At 42.4% G+C, this 24,291-nt stretch overlaps 1 protein-coding gene across 2 annotated transcripts in view; it reads right to left on the bottom strand.

Annotated features, from left to right (window-relative positions):
• Nucleotides 1-728: 728 nt before the first annotated feature.
• The window catches only part of Slc4a8 (solute carrier family 4 member 8), a 71,112-nt gene continuing 47,549 nt past the window's right edge, over nt 729-24,291 (bottom strand). For both annotated transcript variants that reach the window (XM_070041329.1, XM_070041338.1), the window contains exons 17-25: nt 22,758-22,871; nt 18,480-18,641; nt 17,349-17,600; nt 13,078-13,146; nt 11,759-11,932; nt 8,373-8,510; nt 7,527-7,618; nt 6,992-7,087; nt 729-5,799 (exon numbers count right to left, since the gene is read on the bottom strand). In XM_070041329.1, the coding sequence (XP_069897430.1) occupies nt 5,787-5,799; nt 6,992-7,087; nt 7,527-7,618; nt 8,373-8,510; nt 11,759-11,932; nt 13,078-13,146; nt 17,349-17,600; nt 18,480-18,641; nt 22,758-22,871 (1,110 nt within the window). In that variant the 3' untranslated portion in view covers nt 729-5,786. The remainder of the gene's footprint in view (nt 5,800-6,991; nt 7,088-7,526; nt 7,619-8,372; nt 8,511-11,758; nt 11,933-13,077; nt 13,147-17,348; nt 17,601-18,479; nt 18,642-22,757; nt 22,872-24,291) is intronic.

The raw sequence follows: 24,291 nt of genomic DNA, 5'->3' as shown, positions 1-24,291 counted from the left end.
AAAGGTTTCAGAGTTAGCAAGCCCTGTTTGCACAGCCTGCAGGCCCAAGCCACTGGGCTCTCACTCCATAGAAGCTGCCCAGGGCACCACTGCTCTGAACGCTCAGGAGAGGCCTTTACCCACCTCCCCAATTCTCCCTCCCTTCTGCTCTCTCTCTCTGGCATACAGAAGCGTCTCGGGCATGCTATGTAAGTATTTTACCACATGCGCCATTAATTTCAACCATTTTGGATTTTGGTTTTGAGCTAGGGTCTCACTAACTTTGCCAGGGCTGGCTTTGAACTCATGACCTTCCTATTTCTACCTCCGGAGCTGGGAGTGCAGGCATGTGCCACTGTGCCCAGCAGGGGACACCTTTCTTGTCAGTCAATAGGGCTTGCTGCCTGACTTCCTAGCACCATTCCTTTCACCCTGCTACCCACTGAGTATTCTATTTTTGCTCCACTGCTTCCGTCCCTCTTGTCCTTCTCTTCAAACCTCCAGCAATGGGACATGAGTGGAGCATCTCTCATCCCCCAGTTAAAAATCTGCTTTCTGAGGCAGTGGGAGTACTGAGCTATGAGCAGGTAGTCTAGCAGGCTGGGTGTGTCTCCACATGAGCTTTCTCCTGCTGACCCTTCGTGGGGGAGCCCCATGGCTTCCTCCCAGCTTGGTGGCTGTTTAGGTCTGCATCATGAAGAGGAGCTGCTTTTGGCAGGTAGCACTCCCTTTGCCTTGCTTATCTTTGTGGCCTCTTTCCCACAAGTTCTGACCACATTCAGCATCAGCTTAGGCCTTGGACTCAGGTTCAAAGAACAGCACAGGCCCACAGGGTTCTAGAGATTTTATTTGTCACCCACTGAGGTGAGCACATACAAAGTCTGGCTGGGCAGGAGTCTAAGATGCAGTGTCACAATGACCTGCCCTGGGTCACAGACACAGATCAGAAGAAGGGGTCTTGTTTCTACCACAAATCACTAAGGGGTTACCAAAATGACACCTTCGTTCCCAGTTCTATTTACACCATAGAGTGTTCAGAAGGTACATTTCTTAACACTAAAAATATATATACTTTGGAATCTCTAAAACAAAAATATCTCTAGCTCTACATGAGACCTACTAGAAAGAAGAACGTAGAAAATCAAAGGAAATGTACCAACACCCAGGGTGCCCCCTCTTGTGGGAAGGTTGCTCTATTCTCCACCTGTCACTTCTAACCAACTAACCAGACAGACAGACAGACAGACATAGAGAAACAAAGGGGAAGCTTATCCTCCTGGAAGAGTGGATATGGGAGAAAGGAAGGAGGGGAGGGATTTTGGTTTCTTTCACAAAAGGAGTGATCGTGCATTCTGTTTGGTGCATTTGTTTCCAACATGACTGCATATGTGAAGTCAATGGCAAACCTCTGACAGTGGCCCCAGCATGCTGACCAGTGCTGGGCTGAGGACAGTGCCCTGGGCAGGGTCTCCTCTCACTCCACACACATCCATGCCATTAGCTAGAAAGAAAAGGCTCCTGTATTCTCTAATGTTGAAAGTGGATTAGGGGCTAAGAAAAAAAATTCCTTTCCTCTTGGGAAGGATCAGAAGCCATTCCATTCCAACTTGGACAGAGAACCCCCTGGAAGAATCATGCTGGTGGCTGAGTCATATCACTTTCCTGAATTCTCCTGTTGCAAAGGTTCACGTAACACTTCTTGCCTCTTTCACACTTCAAGCAGTGATATACTTATTTCACACTTACTTTGGTTATGAAAATTACCCTCCTTTCTGATGAAAAGAAAAAGTAACTGAGTCAAGTGCCTGAGCTCTACAATTAATGGTAAGAGACCAGCGCCCAATAAGAGCCACGCAGAATTGGTGGCATAGAACATATCTTCTGCTTGGCTTTGGAATGTCTTTTTCTATACACTGAACTGCAGATAGACCTGAGCTTGAGAATCCTTATTCCCTCACCATAAGGAACACAAGCATCAGGACCCCATTCAGGGTCTTCTCATTGTTCTGGCCACTCCATGGCCTCCCATAAGAGTCAAGTGGAGAACATTCGGAGCAGTGACCCTGGATCCCTGCCAGAATGTGGCTTGAGAACCTGAGATGTATGAGAAAGATGCACTGACAAGCTGATAAAGACAGCTAGCTGTGTAAGTGTTCTGGAAGAAGGAGGAGCTGTCTCTCCTGTGACAGATCTTCAGAGACACTGAGAAAGTAGCAGAACATTCTCAGCCATGTTTCTGATGCAGATCCAGAGGACTGCCCCTGTGCTTCAGGAAGGGTGACATGAGCAACAGAGACACTGACATTCACTGTGAAGATGAAGGAGAATTTCTGATTTCTCTACTAAGAAGAAGTCTGGAGAGCTGCTGGATAGAAAATAAAGTAGGATTTTTTTTTATGACCAGAATCCACTTGTAAACCACTGACTTACTGAAGGTCCCAGCTGCTGTACCCTGAGCTTTTATAGCAGATTTCTATCAAATGTTTGAGTAATTTCACATCCAGTCATATTGCAGACCAAAAAAAAACCCCTATTCACATAGTCCTTTAGAAAACATAGTTCCTTTTCCTTGTACCCCAAAGGCAAGCTTTTACAAGTAGGGAGATGGGGACAGGGACTTTGTGTAGCAAAGCCTAGATATCCTGGCAACCCATCAGAAGTGGGAAATCCTTTTAACGATGAAGCATGTTATATAGCCAAACACAGTTGACAATTTCACAGTATCTTCCTCTGGTCTTCACTTTTTCTCTAGATCAGGTTTCCTCTAACAGTCATGATCAGGAAGCAATTGCTTTCGGAGCAACTTCAGATCTGTTTCCCTTTAGAACCAAAGTTCTACTTACCATCATTTCTTTAAATCCCTAGCCTCTCTCCTGAGGTTGACAAGACTAGCCTGTCAGGGTACTGGCTTGCCAACATCCAAGCTGTGTCTAAGATCTCCCCTTGTCATGAAAGAGGCTAACCAATTCTCTGGCTAAGCTACCCTGGGATGAAAACTACCCACCAATTTCTTTCCTAAACCAGCTCTTCTGTGTTGAGCTTAAATACCTTTTCCATTGATTTTTCTGCCTGCATCTATCCTCAAGCTGTACTGTTGTGATGGAATCCTCTAGATGGGAAGAGGACATTTTTTATGTTCCCACAGGTAAGTACAAGAAGCTTAATAACAATAGTAAAAGCTTGTGGTTATAGTCTCACCAGTTTGTCCATACACGTGCATATATACTGTTAATAGTTCACCTCCACTCCCAGTTTCTTAATTAGTTACTTCTAGCTTCACTCTGCTACCATGGTCACCAGCCACAGAAAGCAAGGAAGCAGCCGGGGCTGGGGTGACTGTTTGCTGAGCGCTGGGAAGAGGAGGCAGGGATAGTATGGAATGTTTAGATGCAGCCACCATTCGATGCAGCAGACAGGAGGCTGGCTGTTGCTTCAGAAAAAAAATCTAATGGTCTCAAGGAAATGGGCACAGCCTTCCAAAGTGGCTGAGGGTCATCAGGTGCAATGACCTGGGAGAGTGTGGCTGGGAAGGGAGTAGAAGTGTCCATAGGCTCCTTGGACTGCACTGCATGGTTAAGGGAGGCTGCTGAGTGTACACATGAAGCACAAGACATCAGTGTATGAGGAGAGACATTTTTCACTTCCTTCCAGTTGGGTTCTTCTCTGTTACAGCCTCAACAGATAAACTACTCACCAACCTCCCTACGTATAGGGTGGCTGGGAAAGTATGGGAGACGCAAGATGGAACAAAAAGGAACATGTTCTTGGGGAACCAAACACACAAAAACCTAAAAAGAAGCAAGCTCAAGAATGTAGCCAAGGAGACAGCCAAAAGTCAATAGAAAAGCTTTCCCATTGACAGGCCGATTAAAACAACAACAAAAACTTTTTTCCAAATGAGGTCTCTAAAGAGGTATAATTACTAGATTTGCCCTAAGGTGATGAAATGTGAAGCTTCAGCTCACAAAGTTTTTAATGCTCATATAGTTCAAAGAAACCTGATTCTGTCTATTCCATGTAAAAGAAAGCCATACAGTCTTAAAAAAAAAAAAAAAGGCATGTGAATAGCAATAAGACAAGTCAGGACCAACACCTGCAATTCACAGGACATGATTCCAAATATCTGAAAGCATTGGCTTTCAAATATGAATATTTTATTGGCTGGAGCCAATAAACACTGGGACAACAATGCATAATGCTGTGTAGAGCAGGCCCCCCACTAAGAGTGGTTGGTGTTTGTCCTGTACCAATTGTAAAATATCTTGCAAATCATCTCCGCATTAAAATAACTGTAGCCTGAAGAGATAAGAAAATATGGGGGGAAATGCAAGAATCCTTCAACATCAAAGGTCTTCAGAAAAAGACTAGAATACATTATTATGCTTTAAGAGTATAAGGAATGCCAAACTCAATAATGTTGGTGATCTTCCAACGGAACCAAGATTTTTCCAGGATGGAAAAGTGACCTATATGGCTGGATTCTCTGTGTGCTAATGACCTTGCTAGTCAACATTTGTGCACAAAGGAAGAGAAGGTCTACAGGAACTGGAGCCCAAGCCCTTGACATTCATTGCACTATAAAAGCAAAAGAGAAAAACCATAAACGTCATTTTAAACTAAATGCTTAAGCTGATTTGGCCACTTCTAGTTAATTTCCCAGTGTGTCTTGTTTACATTCGAGAGCCAGAACTTTGATCAGCCAAAAGAAATGCATGATTATGAAGACACCACATGGCTGAAGGTGGTTTTGGTCCATTAGTTGGCAATGGTCACTAATAAGGCAGCTAAAGAGACAATACATAAGCACTTAGATGTCTCCAGGACGGAATCAGAATGGATCCTCAAAGAGACAGCAGCAAGACATCAGAGTCTCACAAGATGGCCAATAAAAACACCATATCCTTTCTACACACAAAGAATTGTCAAACCTTTCCTAGACACTATGACAAACGTTCAGGTTAGGAAGTCCTCAGTATCTAAACTAGTTCCTACTGTAGCAATTCAGGCACATTCTTTTACTTTGTCCTCAGTAAGACCCAAGAGAAGATGTTTATTCCCACTTATCATTACTGATTTTCCCCTGAGGCCCCTTCTTAAATAAGCTAAACACTCCAATATCCCCTTGGCACTGTGTCCACCAAGGGTCTCACTGAGTTGTGTGGATTGCTGCTAGGGAATGATAATCAATGACCCACCCAGGTCAGAGGCATCTTCCTGGCTGCGGCGGGCACTGCCAATGTCCAGGTGGCTGACCCTGCAGGTGGTCATCCTGACTGCCCCTGGATCTACCCAGCACCTTCCATCCAGGCTGGGAAATAAACTGAGGCCCATATTGCCTGGGAGCTTGCAGATCCCAACAGGCGTGGGTGCCTCCCTTCCTCTCTGTTCTCTTGCTGCTCCCCCTCCACCCGTTTGGAAGAAGGACCTCATGAAGGAATCTTCAGTGGCACAGTGAATCCACGTGGCTCAGCTGGCCAGCAGAGAGTTTCAGAGAAAATGTCTGCAAATGGGAAGCTGGGTCTTTAATGATGGCAGTTCTGAAGAGAAAGAAGGAAGAGGAGAAGCCCCCAACAGGAGTGGTCTTCTGCTCTCACGTTCACATCTGGTGGCTGGCTGCTGGTATAGGGACAGCTGGATGCCCGCAATGCACATCAAAAGTAACTGAATGTTTCAGCATGGCTTTGAGATGACTAAGGATGGAGCCAGACATGGTCTTGCTTCTTCTCGGAGAGACTCACCATTTTCTCTGTAACCAGAACTTCCCTGAGGCATCTCATGGCCCAAATATTCCATCTCAGCAATGACTCTTAGTTGAAGAGACTGAAGAAAAGTGTTACAATGAGACAAAAAGGGAACACATGATTCATGCCTGCTTTTAACACAATACTTTGAAGATGTCACCACAATTTGAATCTGGCTATATTTTAAGTTCATTTACAAGTAGACTAGTTCTCAACTAAAAATAACTGTGTGCGTTATACATTTCGACAGCTGCCTGGATTTTCCTCCCAAGGAAACAAGAATCTATATTTCACTCACATTCAGCCCAGATTTATTTTAACTCATTCGATAAAGACATAACCCATCACTACCACCCACTGGTGGCTGTGACTCCTTAGAGCACTTATAAGCAACTTTATTATCATCCCCACTTTATTGCTGAGTAAACTGAGTGCTGGGGATGTAGCTTAGTGGGAGAGCACTTGACTGCATGTACGAGGTCCAGGGTTTAACATCCAGAAGTTTAAAAAAATGCCAGAAACAGAGGACCAAATTTCCTGATTCCTGGCTGCCTTAAAAACAACTAGGAAAATCTGAGTAGCCCTCCAATTTTGCTTTCTGACAACTTAAGTAATTACTTCAATAGTGTTTGGACTAAATTCTAGTCAATAGACACAAAGCCTACCTCAAGGCAGGCAAAGCTGCATCAAACTTCTTCCATTTTCTTTGTTAACATGATCTATGCTATTGCAAATGACACACAGAATTACTTTGCAGCAGAAAGAATTTAGATATTTAGATATTTCATTTAGATATTTCAAAATCTTTACTTGGAAAACTTCTCATTATAGAACTTAACCAGAAAAAAAAATCTGTGTCAATACTATCAATATGATTTATGGTGACAGTATTGATAAGGCTTGAAGCCATTTTCAAGTTTGTGTGATTGCAGTAACCAGAGATGGCCTTTACATTTTGAAGTGAGAAGTAGAAAGAAGATTAAATACACTAAACAAATAACACTAATTTACATTCCAAAATAATTCTATCCTGAATCTGGACCTAAGTAAATGGGCAGCTCAAAACAACCTGCCACCTCAAATATTTAGAGCCCTTTTTTAAAAAAAAAAAATTATTATTGGGCTTATAGCTATTCTTGTGGCAGCAGCCCTGGAAGTAGTATTTGTTAGACAAATTCAATCTTACAACTAAAATACATTTTGCCTTCAACATTAATGCCATTTTCAAATGCTAAAAGTAAATAAAAAGCAGAAGTTATCCTTTTCTTTACCTTTTTTCCTTTGTATTTCCAGAATTCATACTGAGAGCTTTCCAGACTGTGGTTTTAGGCATTTCATCAGATATATTAATCTCAGAGGGGTCACATCTGAAATCAATGCTTACGACAGTGAATGTCATACAACAACATATGGCTGTGATGACCACCACCCCATTGGAAGGGAAAAGACCGGTTTGAGGAAGCCCAGCTAACATTCCTCTGACCACTAAGGTCAGATCAGAAAGAAACACGATGGCTGGGAATAGTTGTGCACACTTGCAATTCCAGCACTCAGGAAGATCGTGCATTCAAAAGATAGAGAAAACATAAGCAAACCTTCTTGCACAGGCCTGGCCCAGAGGACGGCACTCAGGACCCTGGCTTCTCTGCCTCTCCTCTGTGACTCGCAGCACACAGGGGGCATTCAGTATACAATGAAATGGAAGGGAATTTCCACTGGGCAAACTAGAAGACTGAATGCTTGTGACAACACCCCCACCAGAATGCATAGAGAAAACCCAAACTCCTCCATGTTTGAGAGCTTTACCTGAAACTGCTGTTCTTTCCAGGACTATTTAGTAACTTCCTGCTTTCTAGGGGGAACTTGTCACCCCCTATCTCTAACATTTTCTCAGCCTCCTGAAAGAAAAGGAGAATATGTCTTGGATCATTAAGATCACAATCTATTTTTTCTCACACATTTATTATAAGTGTTTAATTAGGATACCTCAGAGATATAAGTCTTCACAAAAAGAGAGACAACCAAATATGAATAGCAATGGGAAATATTAGAATGTAAATGTAAGCCTCTAAATTGAATTACAGTCCTACTAGAAATACTGGGGACAGGACACATTGACTAACACCAAGTAAGACACTTAGCAAGGCCTGTGGGGGACCCTGGAGTCCAAAAACCCAGATTCCTCAACAAAAAGGAAAAACATGGAAAAAGAACTCGTAAGAAGATTTAAGGAAGATACCAACCAATTACAATTGCAAATTGTTACAAAAAACAATAATTAGGCAATTGAGGAAACATGAATATTGACTTTTCTTCTCACTTTTCTGTTTAAAATGTCCCATAATAAAATATTTTCTTAAAGACAATGCTACTAATTTAAAGGAAAGAGAGAAACATGCACATACAAAGAGGTTTAAAGTAGAATAATAATAAAACCTAGGTGTGAATCTGGCAAGTGAAAAACAGGGATTTGGTTACCAAATCCAAACATGAAGGGAAGATTCAAGCAAGATTCCTTTATCCATTCTCAGAGATCACCTTGGGGAGATTGTCCCAGCTCCTAAGTAAGCCCTTAGGATGTCAGATATGCTGAATTCTCACCGGGTACCCCTATGAAACCTCAAAGTATATAATTGGTACAAAGACTCTGACCTCTTCCTCCTTGGCCTTCTTTTTGGCATCATCCAACTTCTTCTTTTTGCTTTCAGGCATGAGATCATCTAACCAGCTCAGTTCTCGCTTAGAGAAGCAGAGATCCATGACTTTTCTAACAAAGACCAAGGCCAGGACCTGAAGAAAAATAAACTTGAGTTAAAGGGGGCAGACTCTGCCTTGAATTAAAAGCAAAGTCTTATTTTTATAGCAGACTAGGATGTTACAAGCAAAAGCAGAATCACAATAATTTTCCATGTATTGAGTGCTCTCTTTAGGGCAGATACTGAGTTGTTTGTATGTCAGTCGTGGGGCTTGATCTCTGGGCTTGGGTGCTGTCCCTGTGCTCTTCAGCAAAAGGCAAGCGCTCTACCATTGAGCCACAGCGCCACTTCCAGTTTTCTAGTGGTTTATTGGAGATAAGAGTTTCACGGCCTTTCCTGCCTGGGCTGGCTTTGAACCATGATCCTCAGATCTCAGCCTCCTGAGTAGCTAGGATTATAGGTGTGAGCCACTGGCACCCGGCTTGAGTTGTTTTATATAGACTATTTTAACCATTATGATAACAGTTCAAAACTAATTTAATTTCCTCATTGAAAAGAGAAGCCAATAATCTGCGATGGATTCAACAGATGCTTTTTCCTGGGCTTAGGAGTCAGCAGGAAATGTCGGAGAGCAGGGATGGAGAATTTCTACAAGAGCTGGACCACCCATATACACCCAGCCCAAGCCTGCTTTACAGGGATGACAGAATTTTGGAAGACCATCTTTATTCCCTCTGATCCTCTGCCTATACATTTCTCAAGTCCTTGCTTTCCACCTGCATCATGAATCTCTACCAGTTTCTTTCTCTACTCTCTGGCCTAATCTGACGCTCACTTCATAGGTAAGAGAACTGAGTCTCAGAGAGTTGAACAGACTTAGCTAAAGTCTAACACATGATTTTTCCAGTAGAGACAGGGTCCAGTTACCTTAGCTACTACTCTATGTTCTTCCTATGAGGGTGACTTTAGCCAAAGAGAATTAATAATAATTTAAAACCTGCCTGGGTCAACTGGTATTCATCAGCTACATCTAGTGGCTAGACAAGAATGAGGCAAATCAAGCTTATTAAAATCCATTCACATGAGGCTGGGAAGGTGGCTCAGTGGTAGAGTGCTTGCCTTGCATGCATGAAGCCTTGGGTTCAGTTCCTCAGCACCACATAAGTAAAAAGAAAAAAGCCGGAAGTGGCGGTGTGGCTCAAGTGGTAGAGCGCTAGCCTTGAGCTGAAGAGCTGAGGGACAGCGCCCAGGCCCAGAGTTCAGGCCCCACAACCAGACACTAAATAAATAAATAAATAAAATCCATTCACAGCTAGGCACTGGTGGCTCACCCCCATAATCCTAGCTACTCAAGAGGCTGAGATCTGAGGATCGAAGTTCAAAGCCAGCCCGGGCAGGAAAGTCCGTGAGACTCTTATCTCCAATTAACCACCAGAGAACCAGAAGTGATGCTGTGGCTCACGTGGTAGAGCACTCGCCTTGAGCTGAAGAGCACAGGTACAGCGCTCAAGCCCAGAGCTCAAGCCTCACAACTGACCAAAAAAAAAAAAAAAAAAAAAAAGAAGAAGCTGGAAGAGGCACTGTGGCTCAAGTGGTAGAGTTCTCACCTTGAGCACAAAGAGGCTCAGGGACAGCACCTAGGCCCTGACTTCAAGCCCCAAGACCAGCAAAAAATAAATAAAATTCATTTACACCTCTAATTTTTTAGAAATGAGCTGGCACTTCTAATTTAATGATTACTTTCTGATTAGATCCAGAAATTGATAGGATCCTTTCCTGTAGTTCCAAGGAATTTGCTATTAAAAAAAAAAATCAAGCCAGGTGATGGTGGCTCATGCCTAGCTACTCAGGAGGTTGAGATCTGAGAATTGAGGTTCAAAGCCAGCCCAGGCAGGAAAGTCCATGAGACTCTAATCTCCAATTAACCACAGAAGTAGAGATATGGCTCAAAGTGGTAGAGTGCTAGTCTTGAGAAGAAAATGTCAGGTATAGTGCCCAGGTCCTGAGTTCAAGCCCCATGACAGACCAAAAAAATTAAAAATCAAACCCTTTAATCCCTTAATATAACACATAAATGTTAAACCCTAAATTTACTTTAATAAAATTGAGAAACCCATTTTATGTATGGATCTAAAGAATTAGAAAAAAATTACCAATATAATTACCATATACTCTAGCAATTCTGATCCTGGGTATATTTCCCCAAGGAACTAAAAGCAAGGATATAAACAAATATTTGTATACCCATGGTCACAGCAGCATGATTCACAATAGCCCAAAGGTGGAAGCAATACAAGAACCTGTTGACAGCTGAGGGAAACCCAAAATGTAGCCTATACCTACATTGAAATATGATTCAACCTTGCTAGAGTATGGAAATTCAAACATGCTACACCATAGATGAAATTTGGCAATACTGTGAAGTGAAATAAGCCAAAAGGACAAACATGTGGGACTCCACTTACTGGGGTACCTAGAATAATAAAATTCACAGAGACATAAATTAAGGGGTAGCTTCCCAGGGGTTGGAAGGGAGAATGAAGAGTTGTATTTTATTTTATTTATGTTTTTTTTGGGGGGGGGTTCCGGTCATGGGGCCTGAACTCTGGGCCTGGGCGCTGTCCTTCAGCTCTTCAGCTCAAGGCTAGCGCTCTACCACTTGAGCCACAGCACCACTTCCAGCTTTTTTCTTTTTACTTATGTGGTGCTGAGGAATCGAACCCAGGGCCTCGAGCATGCAAGGCAAGCGCTCTACCACTGAGCCACCTTCCCAGTCCCAAGAGTTGTATCTTAATAGGCACAGAGTTTCAGTTTTACAAGATGAATGAGCTCTGGAAATGGATGATGGTGATGGGTCAACAATGTGAGTGCACTTAATGCCAGTGCCACTGAACCATACACTGAAAAATGGTTAAAGTGGGAAACCTTACATGTATGTTACTAAAACATTAAAAATAATAGCTGGGCACCAGTAGCTCATACCTGTAATTGTAGCTATTCAGGAGGCTGAGATCTGATGGTTGTGGTTCAAAACCAGCCTGAGCAAGAAAGTCTGTGATTCTTAGTTCCAAATTAATCACCAAAGAGCCAGAAGTGGAGCTGTGGCTCAAGTGACAGAGTGCTATCTTTGAGGAAAAAAGCCCAGGGACAGCACCCAATCCCCAAGTTCAGGCCCCAGGTAGCACGCGCGCACACACACACACACACACACACACACACACACACACACACACACACACACACACACACACACACACACACACACACACACACACACACACACACACACACACACACACAAACACAAAACCAACAAATAATTTATGTTAAAACAAACCTCACCATCATTGGGAAAACTATAGCAGCTGGTGATGCTTTGATGGCCCAGAGTAGGACAAGGCAGGTCAGCTGGATGAGCGTGAAGAGGTGTACTTTGCGCAGTGGCACATGTCGCAGGTAGATAAAGTCTGGCTGGTGCTTTGCCGGCATCCCAAAAAGCTTCAGGCGATCAAAGAACTGAAAGGGGGAACTGGAATGTATTTTCAGGAGCCTTCTCACCTGCCCTGAAAATATCATTTGCATTGGGCAGAAGTGGAAACTGAAAGGCAATCTGGCAAGGATTGGTACATGACAGTCAAGATGTGAAGCCATCTTGTCTAATTCTAGGTTTAAACTTCCTCCTCCTCTTCCACACTGTGGCTCCTAAGAGCACTTACTTTAAAAAAGTAGCCAAGAGGATAAGCCAATAAGCATGTTTCTTCTTACTATCAAAGCACTCTCTTACCCTTCTTTGAGGGATTTGGAGCTAGTCATTAATGATTTAAGGTGAAAAGATCAAATGAAACCTCAAAACATTCTGGATATTAAAATTACAATAATGGTCATAAGAAAGAAAACATACACCTAGAGATTGAATAATTTGTCAAAATTATATATATATTAGTTATATTCGGATATAAGAATGACCACTCATACAAGGTACTCAAATTATTGATGAAGACTCCTGTTTTTCTCAATTTGACAGTTTCTAAGGAATGAACTGATGTGGAAAAAGCAGAGAACAAGAACAGACATCTGTTTACCTGGGGCAACTCCCACTATTCCCCAGCTGTGTTGTTGTTGTTGTTGTTTTGTTGTTGTTTTTACCAATGTACCCTAAAGTTAAACTCCCTTCTCTCACACTTTAGCATTAAATCTTGAGTTGTCCATATATGTAAGATCATTTGAGCTTAACCAGTTTTTTCAGAACCAACTTTCATGTCAAATAATTGTTGAATAATCAATAAGTGGAAGTACACTCAAGTTGATGTACTGTATTTTGCCCCACTGCCCAAGAAATTTCTAAAATAGCCCAACTCTCAAGAACTGATGCTCAGAGCAAGTGGCTCACAGCTGTAATCCTAGCAACTCTGGAGGCTGATATCCAGAAGACTTGAATTTGAAGCCAGCTCAGGCAGAAAAGCTCATGAGATGCCATCTCCAATTAACCAGAAAAAAATCTAGGCTGCAGGCATGGCTCAAGTGGTACAGCTTCCACCGTAAGATGGTAAGCTGAATGAGCAGGAGGCCCTAAGTCAAGACCCGTACCAGAAAAAAAAATTTTTTTAGTGCTTTCCTTGGAGATCTGTCCCTCCCTGGTGAAGACAGACAACTTCACTTACCTGAATTCCCTGTAGTGAAGAAACTCCCATATAAAGGAAAACTCCATAGAGTACTGGCATCGGAATAAACTGTCGATGAAAGGGCAGAAAATCAAAACTAAATTTGGTATCACAGCATATTCAAAACTATCTAAATTTTATTATCTCTAAGAATGAAACATAGTCACAAGATAGCTTCTTTCACATTACGTCTGTTTTTTCTGTCTTTTCATAATTTAGAAGCAAAAACAGAGGCTGACAAAGATGGAGATTATTTTGTTCTGTTCTGAAATAGACTTATTGTAAATTAAATAATAGGCCTCACATCTCACCCTTATTTGGCTCTTCTTCCTTCCTAGGGATAGGAAGATGGGGACACACACACACACACACACACACACACACGTACATTTTTGCCTTTTAAATCATCTGTAATCAAATTCATCTCCTCTGGGATTCAATGTATTTTAATATGGAATTTAAAAGGTTCTTTTTCCCTGACCAGAGACTTGATGGCAGTAGAGAATGATATGAGGGGAAATATTATTTTGCGCTTGAAGATCCACACAGCACCCAATGATGACCTTCCCATCATGCTACAGCTATCAATTTGGGTAAATCTTCCAAGCAACTCTGAAACAGGAAAATGCAGTCTACAGAATTGAGGCAAGCAAAGTTTTATAGCTGAAGACTAAACTCAATCTGCTTTTATTCTGGGATTACAGAACATTCCCAAACATGATTCCTCTCAGAAAAATCCACAATGGAGATTACATTGTTTCAGGTCTAGAGAGACTGGACAGCTCACTTCAGTGACCACCTTTTTGTAGAACTACTGAATGATGTCAACCACCAGGTTCCTGTGGCTATATTCTTGGTACCAAAGTAGCAAGCTCTTTTTTTTCTCTCTTTTTTTTGTTGGCCATGGGGCTGAATTCTGGGCCTGGGCACTGTCCCTCAGCTCGTCAGCTCAAGGCTAGTGCTCTACCACTTGAGCTACAGCGCCACTTCCAGCTTTTTTTCTGCTTATGTGGTGCTGAGGAATCGAACCCAGGGCCTCATGCATGCAAGGCAAGCACTCTACCACTGAGCCACCTTCCCAGCCCCAAGCAGCAAGCTTTGGTACTAGGAAACAGAAGTGGAAGGGAGGCTGGAGATGAAGGGCAGAGAGTAAGGGGCATGAGAAGAAGTAGACGGTAAGGTTGAGGGGAAAGGGACAAGAAAATAGTTTATAATTCTTTACCACCCTCTCCATTGTCACCCTTAGAGGGCATTTGCAGGGTAGGCTAGGGTGGTTAAAGATTCACACACAAAAAAGGGAGAAAGAAGGCAAGACAATGTTCCAGAATAGAAATATGGCATACCTTTTCACTCCATTTTCCCAGATGCAGATCTTGTGATTAGACAAGACTTTAAAGGCACCTGTAAAAGTGTGTGTGTGTGTGTGTGTGTGTGTGTGTGTGTGTGTGTGTGTGTGTGTGTGTGTGTGTGTGTGTCCATTGTCCCCAAGGAGGAAGAAGAGCCAACTGGGTGAGATGTGATGCCTATGATTTAACTGACATAATCATTCCATTTCAATCATACCATTGTCAGCATCTGCTTTTGCTGTTACTTCTAAATTATGGAAAGGCAGCAGAAACTTAGGCAATCCACAGAATCTTCTCTTAAGTGGATCTGTTTGTTTGTGCCAGTACTGAGGCTTGAACACAGGACCTTATACTCTTGCTTGGCTTTCTTTACTTACCGCCGATACTCTACCACTTGAGCCATGTCTCCAGTTCAAAGTATACAGCAATAGTTTGTGCTTGTGTGCCAGTATTGAGGCTTGAACTCAGGGCCTCAAACTTGCAACTTTCTTGCTCATGGCTGCTGCTGTACCGTTTTTCCTTGTTGACTTACATTAAGCCTCTATATTGCTAAACACAGCGGCCTTGGTTTAATCTTCATTTTCCTAGACCTCGAACAAGCCCTGCCTTCTTAAAACACTTCCCTTACTTGGTTTCCTCAATACTGCACCTTGCTTATTTCCCTTCCACCACCCTGGCAGCTCCTTCTGGATTCTGTTGCTGTCTCCTCATCAACCCAACTTCTAAACTCTGACTCTTCTTCTCTTTTGTCCTTTCCCAAGTGATTTCATCTGTCCCCTGGCCTTCAACGCCACCAAATTTGTTGATGATTTCCAAATTTATGAGTCCAGAACCCTTCTGTTGTTTCATTCAGATGACTCCAGACTTCTCACTCAAATGCCGATGGTCGCCCTACCCCTCACAAAATCAAAATGCAATCTCCATCTTTCTAACTGTCATCACACTGGGTGCCAGTGGTTTACACTTGTAATTCTAGCTAGCAACTTAGGAGACTGAAAATGGGAGGATTGCAAACTGAGGATAGCTCAAGCAGACATTTTTACCACCCTTCTCATCTGAGAGCTGGATGGGGTGGCATGTACCTGTCATCCTAGCTACAACAGGAAGCTTAAAAGAGGCAAATGGAGGTATAAATGTATGCTAGGTAGAAAGCAATACCCTGCCTCAAAAATAACCAGTGAAGCCAGGTGCTGGTGGCTCACACCTCTAATCCTAGCTATTCAGAAGGCTGAGATCTGAGGATCATGGTTCAAAACCAGTGGGGCAGAAAAGTTCCTGTTACAACTCTTTCGTTGTTGTTGTTGTTGGTTGTGGGGCCTGAACTCTGTCCCTCAGCTCTTCAGCTCAACGCTAGCACTCTACCATTTGAACTACAGCACCACTTCTGGGATTTTTCTGCTTATGTGGTGCTGAGGAATTGAAACCAGGGCCTCATGCATGCAAGGTAAGCACTCTACCACTGAGCCACCTTCCCAGCCCAAAGATGACTGGTTTTGTTTTTTTGCTTTGTTTTGGTTTTGGTTTTTTTTTTTTTTGGTCAGTTGTGGGGTTTGAACTCAGGTCCTGCGTATTGTCCCTGAGTTTTTTGCTTATCTCCAATAAACTATTTTAAAAAGCTGAAAGTGGTGCTGTAGCTCAAGTGGTAGAGCACTAGACTTGAGCACAAAGAGGTTCCACTCCCCACTGGAATAAGCTCTTCAGAACAAGCCCTCTTCAGTGCTCAGGCCCTGAGTTCAAGCCCCAGGATGGGCAAACTGCCCCCCCCAAATAACCAGTGAATAAAAGGGCTGGAAGTGTGGCTCAGTAGTAGAGCACCTGCCTAGCAGGCATGAGGTCCTGAGTTCACCTTAGTACCACCCCCCCCCAAAAAAGTTACTTCTATCAGCTGGTCAAGTCAGGAACATAACAGGTGTCTTTGATGATTTTTCCCCATTTTCTCGCCCCATTATTCCACATCTAGTCAAGCATCAAGACCCTCCTATCTGCCTCTAAGATACAGAAGTTATGCCTTTCATTCAAACCATCAACATCTCTCACCTGTAATAGCCTCTCTGGCCTCTGCTTCTGTTTTTCTCTTACCTTAAAACATGTCCTCTAAAGATGAGCACTGGTGGCTCAGGCCTGTAATCCTAGCTACTCAGGGGGCTAAAGTCTTGAGGATCTCAGTTTGAAGCCAGCCCTAGAAGGAAAGTCTGTGAGACTCTAATCTCCAATTAATCACAGAAAAACCTGGAAGTGGAGCTGTGGCTCAAATAGTAGAGTGCTGGCCTTGAACAAAAAGAAGCTGAGGGACAGCTTCAGGCCCAGAGTTCAAGCCCCAGGACCAGAAAGAAAGAAGAAAAAAAAAATCTTATCCTCTAGACATCGCATGGCTCATGTGTCTAAACTCCTCTAAGGTAACTTCTGGCAGTGTGGAAAAGGCCCTCCTTGACCTGGCCACACCCATGCCTCCAACCCAACTCTCACTGAGCTTTTGACAGGGCTCAGCACCCTTGAGCCACAGGGCCCTCGTATTTTCTAGAACACATACCACTCTTTCCTAGCAGGGTCTGACTTGACTGTTTTCCCCTCCCTCATGCCATCTGCTACCATCCACAATATGGTTGTCTCCATCTTATCTCAAATACCACCTTCTCAGAGAGGCCTTCTGACCACTCTAACTGAAACCCAACCTCTTGGTTCTCTATAATACCAGAGATGACTATATATTCCCATTATATAATTTAGTACATTCTATAATGATCACATTTGCTTTCTAAACTGTTTTTCTTGGCTACTTATTATCTATCTGTCTTGTCTCACTAGAATAAGCTCTTCAGGACAGGAATTTGATATGTATCTGTCTGGGGACCTTGTATTCCCAGCACTGAGATGGCTTCCTGACAGAAAGGCACTCAGTGTCTGCCTAAAAAGTGAATGATTTACCTTTAAAACAGCTGTCATGAAGACGGAGCAGCCCATCAGCACAAAGATCATAAGGCCTGTCACTCTCTGCTCTCGGATGCCCAAGAACTTGGGCTGCTCTCCAGGGGCAGCACACTCCGATTCCAGCTTGAGGCTGTTCACATGTGTGATGGACAGGACAGTTGCAGCCACAAACCAAGGCAGGCCCATAATGGAGCAGACACCTAGCATAATGCCCACCATTAGCAGGTCTAGGTGGTAGCCACAGCCTTTCTGTGAAGAAACAGAAAAATCAGTCATCATCAATGAGCCAGCTATAGAGGAACATATGTAAGCATGTGCTAAGGATCATAGGGCCAAGCCAAAAGAGGCATATGGTTAAGGGGTCCAAGACCACAGAAAAGCTGTCAATGTCTCCTGCTTGGAAAAAAAGCAGAAAATAAAAAGGGAATTTTAGCCTGTCCTGTGTATGCTAATATCTATTCTTAGCCCCACTGGCCCCAGCTTACTCTGAGTCTCACACATTCAAAGATCCATCATTCTCTGGAAGAGTAGCTAGAAACCAAACTGCATCTTAACCATTCTGGGAGACATGCATCGGAAACCAACACTTTTCTTGAATTCCTACAGCCCCCACCAGATCCTTACAACACAGGGTTGTAGGTGAGAGAAGAACAGAGATGTTGGGCATGTAGCATCTCATTAACACATGCTCTAGAACTAACCCTAGTACCTAGTAGCCATTGGACTCAAGGCTGAATCTGGAAACTTTACCCAATGGCGTAATACCTGCATCCAGAAAATGGTGGCCCATACCTTAATCTGGACCTCAGGAAGATGAGCTGTGCAAGTGCTGACTCTGCACATGGAGTACTAAGGGACCACCAAGAACTCTGCCTACCTACCTCCCCACAGCTTGGAGAGAAGAGTAACAAAATCTAAGCACCTTTCACATCACACTACCACATTCCACTCCAGGCTCATTTCCAACTCAATCTTTGTTACTAATGGGAAGAGGATGAAAACCCTTTATAAGCTCTTCCTGTAACTTTTTATCCAGGTTTTACAGTTCCTGGTGAACATATGATTACCTTAAAGTAAGAATGTAACAGAGACTGCCATTGCAGTGTTCAAGTGAAAATGTCTTGTTACCTTCAGCTTGTGTTCCTTCCTGTTAATGATGACAGCTGTAATTTGTTGGTCCATGAATATCAAGATAGTACAGAGGAGAGCTGGAATAATTGCAGCTATCACAGTCCACCAGGGATTGGGGCCGATGGGACTAATAATCCATCCTCGATCATCCCTTGTTGGCTAAAGGAAAAAAATAAAAATATTTTTGCTGGGTGCCAGTGGCTCATACCTGTAATCTTAGCTACTCAGGAGACTGAGACCAAGAACTATGGTTAAAGCTAGACCACACAGGAAAGCTCATGAGACTCTTATCTCTAATAAACCACCAAAAAGTCAGAAGTGGAGCTATGACTCAAGAGGTAGAGCATTAACTTTGAGCAAAGAAGCTCAGGGATAATGAATGCCCAGGCCCTGAGTTCAAGCTCTAAGACTGGCACCAAAACAAAACAAAACAAAACAACAAAAACATTATTTTTATATTTAACTACAGTCACTAGAAAAAAGATTAAATTGAACACAATTTCACATTTCTTTTTGTTACTTGAATAAGAATCCTTTTAAAAATAGGCATAAAATAGGGCAATTTATTATGAAATCTATGACCTGATTTTCTTAATCCCCTTTGAAATAGTCAATCTCAGTCATGAGCTTCCTCTGGAGTACTCATTAACTGTCTCCCCCCATTTATTCCCCAAGTCCCTGTGCTCAGAGAAAGCAACTTTATCTCATCATCAACCCAAGAAAATATAATTAATTAAATCTATTGTCAAAAAATAATAACTTCCATTAAGAACAAACAAAAAAATAACTTCCAAAGACAAATAAATATAAATAACTTAAGACTATTCTCTCCAGAAGCCCCACGTATGTGGGTAGTACAGATGAAGGTAGAGTCAGGTGCACGCATTTCATGGGCTTAGGCTGGATTACTCTAAGGGCCTTCTTCCATCAGCAGTGAAACAGAGGTCCAAGACTGTCGAACTCTGGGACTTCCCTAACCTAGGACCCTCTCTCCATTGCTCCTGGAAGACAATTACTCATTAATCTTATTAGGGTGTTCATGACATACCCAAACTCTCCTAGATCTTCAACTTCCACCCCAAGGTACTTTGGAGAAGTCAAGTTTACCTTTTTGGCCAGTGATGCTCAGTAGATAACAGCACAGGGATACAAACTGATCTAGGGCTGGTTTATCTAAAACATCTGGTTCTACATTAGTAAGGACTCTCAGCTTCAAAAACTTCAACACTAACAAGACTAAAATGACAAATGAGTTATATTCTAAAAGCTTACAGAACCTATGTTTCCTTTATAACATTGTTCTAAACTGTAGTTAAGTTCTTAAACCATCACAAAATTTATTAAACCTTTTATGACTTATAATTGCTAGTAATATCACAGCAGTTTTCCATATCTGTGGGTTCCACATCTTCAAATTCAACCAATTGTAGACTGAAGATAGTTAAGGGAAAGAATTGTATCTGTACAGAATATATATAGAATTTTTTCTTGTCATTATTCCTTAAGCAACCATTTTCACAGCATTTATATTATATTAGATATTATAAATAATCTAGAGATAATTTAAAGTATATAAGATGTACACAATACACCATTTCATCCAAGAGACTTGAGCATCTACATCCCCTAGGGGTCCTTGGAACCAATCCCCTGTGGATACAAAGGGATAAACTGTGCCAGTCTTCAGGCTGGGTCTTGGAAGCCAGGTCATATGCTTTACTAGAGAAAGACAGAAGGAAGAAAAGGGGAAAACAAAATACTTCTTGCTCTTGGTGGCTCACTCCTGTAACACTAGCTACTCAGGAGGCTGAGATCTGAGGATCATGGTTTGAAGTCCATGGCTTCCAGCCAAGGCAGGGAAATCTGTGAAACTCTTATCTCCAATTAACTACCAAAAAACTTGCAAGTGGAGCTGCAGCTCAAGTGGTAGACTGCTAAGCTTTGAGCAAAAAAAATCTCAGGCCTTGAGTTCAAGCCCCAAGATTTTCACACACACACACACACACACACACACACACACACACACACACACACACACACACACACACACACACACACACACACACACACACACACACACACACACACACAAATCCCCCCACTTCCTGTTTCCCAAAAGTAGAACCTGTCATTAGCAGCATTTTCTTGGACATTCTTCTATTTCCCTTTCTCATTTCTCTTTTACCTCCCACCCCAGATGTCCCAGAAATCCAGTGCCTCTGACTATCTTAAACCTACCCATCAGGGAACTCTTCCAAGGACTGCTTAATGCTCCCAAATTACCTATTTTTATACAAAATCCATTTCTCCTGCAGGGCTGACCTCAGCTAGGTATTAGCAAGAAAGCTGACTGCGCTCATCCACACAAAGATGAAAATGCCAGATCCTTGGGAATGTTAACCCCTAAGGGTCTGACTGGTAGAATTTCAGCAAATTTAATCAGATTAAACAAGCAACATGGGAAATGGAGGGAAAGTGAAGAAGGGGTGACATTGTCCAAAAACAAAATATACTCATTACCTAATGTACTCATTACCTAATGTACTCATTACCTAACCTCTGTACAATAATAGCACTAAAATTTTATATATATATATATATATATATATATATATATATAAAGACACAATAGGAAAGTGGGAGATCATGGTGAAAAAGGTATAAAGGAGTAAAGTCAGTCCCTGACTTGTAAGAGATGTCCATTTTCAGAGGGCTTTTGGCTTCTCTTTGTCTCCGTCCCTCTGAAAATGGACATCTCTTACAAGTCAGGGACTGACTTTACTCCTTTATACCTTTTTCACTATGATCTCCCACTTTCCTATTGTGTCTTAATATAGATATATAGATATATAGATATAATTTTATTGCTATTATTGTACAGAGGGGTAACCATTTCATACGTTAGGTAATGAGTACGTTTCTTTTTTGGACAATGTCACCCCTTCCTTCACTTTCCCTCCGTTTCCCCCTCCCATCCCTGCCCACAAATTACACAGTTCATTTTCTACATAGTATTTACTGAATAGCATGATTACATTCTTCCCTTCCTTTCTGTAACCCCCTGATTTCCTCCTCTAAAAAGACAAAAAATATTGAAAAGCAAAATCTCTTTTGAAGCCATTGAATGCATCCAGGTTTTCTCTCTTCCTTATACAATAGGAGTCTGAAGAATTAAATGCAGCTTTTCTAGCTTCTTTGTTTATTTGAACTGAAATAGACTTGGAGACTCCATGTATTGATAATTTTTTCACTGTGTGTGTGTGTGTGTGTGTGTGTGTGTGTGTGTGTGTGTGTGTGTGTGTGTTCCTGGGGCTTGAACTCAGGGCCTGGGCATTGTCCTGAATATTTTTGCTCAAGGCTAGTGCTCTACTACTTGAGCCACAGCTCCACTTCCAACCTTTTGGGACTTAATTGGAGATAAGAGTCTTATGGACTTTCCTGCCTAGGCTGGCTTCAAACCATGATCCTCAGATCTCAGCCTCCTAAGTAGCAGAATCACACAAATAGAAAACAGAATTTGAAGAGCCATCTGATTACTCTGGGAGAGGTCCTGGACTCCAGATGAGGTCCCTCCTATTTCCATTCCATGCTGCCCAGCACAATCCCCGAGGGTTCTTTACTTATTCCTCATTCCAGTGTCCTTAAACACCTCCTTTCTTAGTGAAGGTGCTTTTAATGAGACTTGTTCCAGGGACCCAGGTATCTGGTATATATTTATGTAAATGGAAACATTCTATTGTTTTAAATCTTAATAAGTGATATTCATGTTATTACCTTTTAATAGTTTAGTGTTATTAATGATTTTTATTCATTAAATAACCTTAATCTTCTGTTTTCCTTCCCTCTTCCCCCCCTCTCGCTTGCGCTCTCTCTTGCTCTCTCTCATACCAGTACTAGGCTTGAACTCATGGCCTCACAGCCTTGCTCAGCTTTTTAAAAAATCTCATGTGGCACCCTACCACTTAAACCACACCTCCATTTCTGGCTCTTTGCTGGTTAACTCAAAGTATGAATCTCTTGAGTTTATTTGCCCAGGCTGGCTTCAAACTTTGATCCTCAGATCTCAGTATGGCTAAGTAGCTACGATTGTTTTAGTTTTTCTGTTCTTTGACTTTTCCCATCAGTCCATTTCCTTTTCTGAATAGTAAGATCTAAGGAACCAGCTTCAGATTTAGTGGACTGCAAAACTCATCTAGTAAGTGGACTATGAAAAGGCCTTTGAAATACATTGGACACAAGGACATGAAAGCACCAAGCACCTTGCAATCTGTTTACCTTGAACACACTGGGAACCTGAAGCTTTGGTGATGGAACGCCAATCAAAAAATCAACAATCACCATTGTGAAGATAGTGAGGAAGACAGCAAAGTCACTCACTGTGGAGCGAACCTAACACAAGAAAGAATTGGAACAGTGTTTTAGTACATTAAACACAGTAGAAAAGAATTCAGTACTGCAAAAGTTCAGATTTTTCAGAAAAATAAACTTTATAGATGGACTAATACTAACATATTTAAATGACAGGAATGTATCCATACACTCTAGATATTTATCCCTGAAGTCTAAATATGGTCATGGAGAAGAACCCCTCTGATAAATCTATTGGAACCAAGACCAAGCTCTGAAAAGCTCTGGATGGGGCACGTAGGCCCAGGTCCAAGTGAGAACTCTGAATAAACATTTTCCGGCAACAGTGAGGGTCTACCATGTTGGCCAAGAACCTCAACAACAGCATCAGCTTCACTTCTCCCTCACACTCAGTATCCACCCCATCTTCAAGACCTGATGAAAGAGCCAGAATCTGAGCAGTCACACCACAGTGGACTGTGCCTGGTCCAGATCAGTCACTCCCAGCTCTTGCTGGGGTAACTGTAGCAGCCTCCAACCTACTTCTTACTTCTTGTTTCACTGAGTTAAAAACCCAAAAGGGCTGGCCACTGGGAACTGGTGGCTCATACCTGTAATCCTAGCTACTCAGAAAGCTGAGATCTGAGAATCAGTTCAAAGCCAGCCCAGGCAGTAAAGTCTATGAGACTCTTATCTCCAATTAGCCACTAGAAAGCTGTAGCTTAAGTGGTAGAGCACTAAACTTGAGCAAGAAAGAGCTCAGGGACAACACCTAGGCCTTGAATTTAAGCCCCAAGACCAGCACGAAACAAAGTAAAAAGACAACAGCAAAAGCCAAAAGGGCAGCATCCCCTCTCCATTGCCATTTCCTCTACTTCCATCTTCTCCAGTGCCAGCTCTTAATTCTGCCCCACTCACTCACTCACTCTGTGTTAGCCACACAGACTTCTTTGCAGGCTCTCAAACAGGCCAGGCTCATTTGCACTTTAGGGTCTGTGTGCTTTATCCTTCTACCATGAAGATTTTCCTCCAGGTGAACTCTTGGGTAGCTCCCTCACCCCCTTGAGGTTAACTCAAGTACTACCTCTCCCTCTGTGAGCTCTGGGGTCCTTAAAGTATCCAAGCCAATCACCCCAATTTACCATCTTCACAAGCCAGTTCCAGCTATTATATGCTAAGTGTGCCATAATTCTGTTAATGGAACTTAACAGCATTCTGGAAATGAGACAAAATAACTTTTAGAGAACATTATCATCACTTTAAACATACCTAGGTTCTTTTAACTAAAAAATGTTTGAAGTGTCTTTTACTCCACACCACCAAGCTATGAATGGCTGCAAGAGCTCCACCCAGTGTGGCTTCTTAGGGCATTTGGAGCTCTCCACACTGCCGATCTACTGCCCAGCAGCATGGAGGTCAAGAACATGTCCGATTAGAGTCCTAACACAAAAGTTATATACAA

Source organism: Dipodomys merriami, unplaced genomic scaffold (assembly GCF_024711535.1).
Source record: "Dipodomys merriami isolate MVZ:Mamm:240054 unplaced genomic scaffold, mDipMer1.0.p SCAF_10, whole genome shotgun sequence".
NCBI classification, from domain to species: domain Eukaryota; kingdom Metazoa; phylum Chordata; class Mammalia; order Rodentia; family Heteromyidae; genus Dipodomys; species Dipodomys merriami.
The sequence above is the reverse complement of the archived record's forward strand: the minus strand, read 5'-3'. Positions and strand labels throughout refer to the sequence as shown.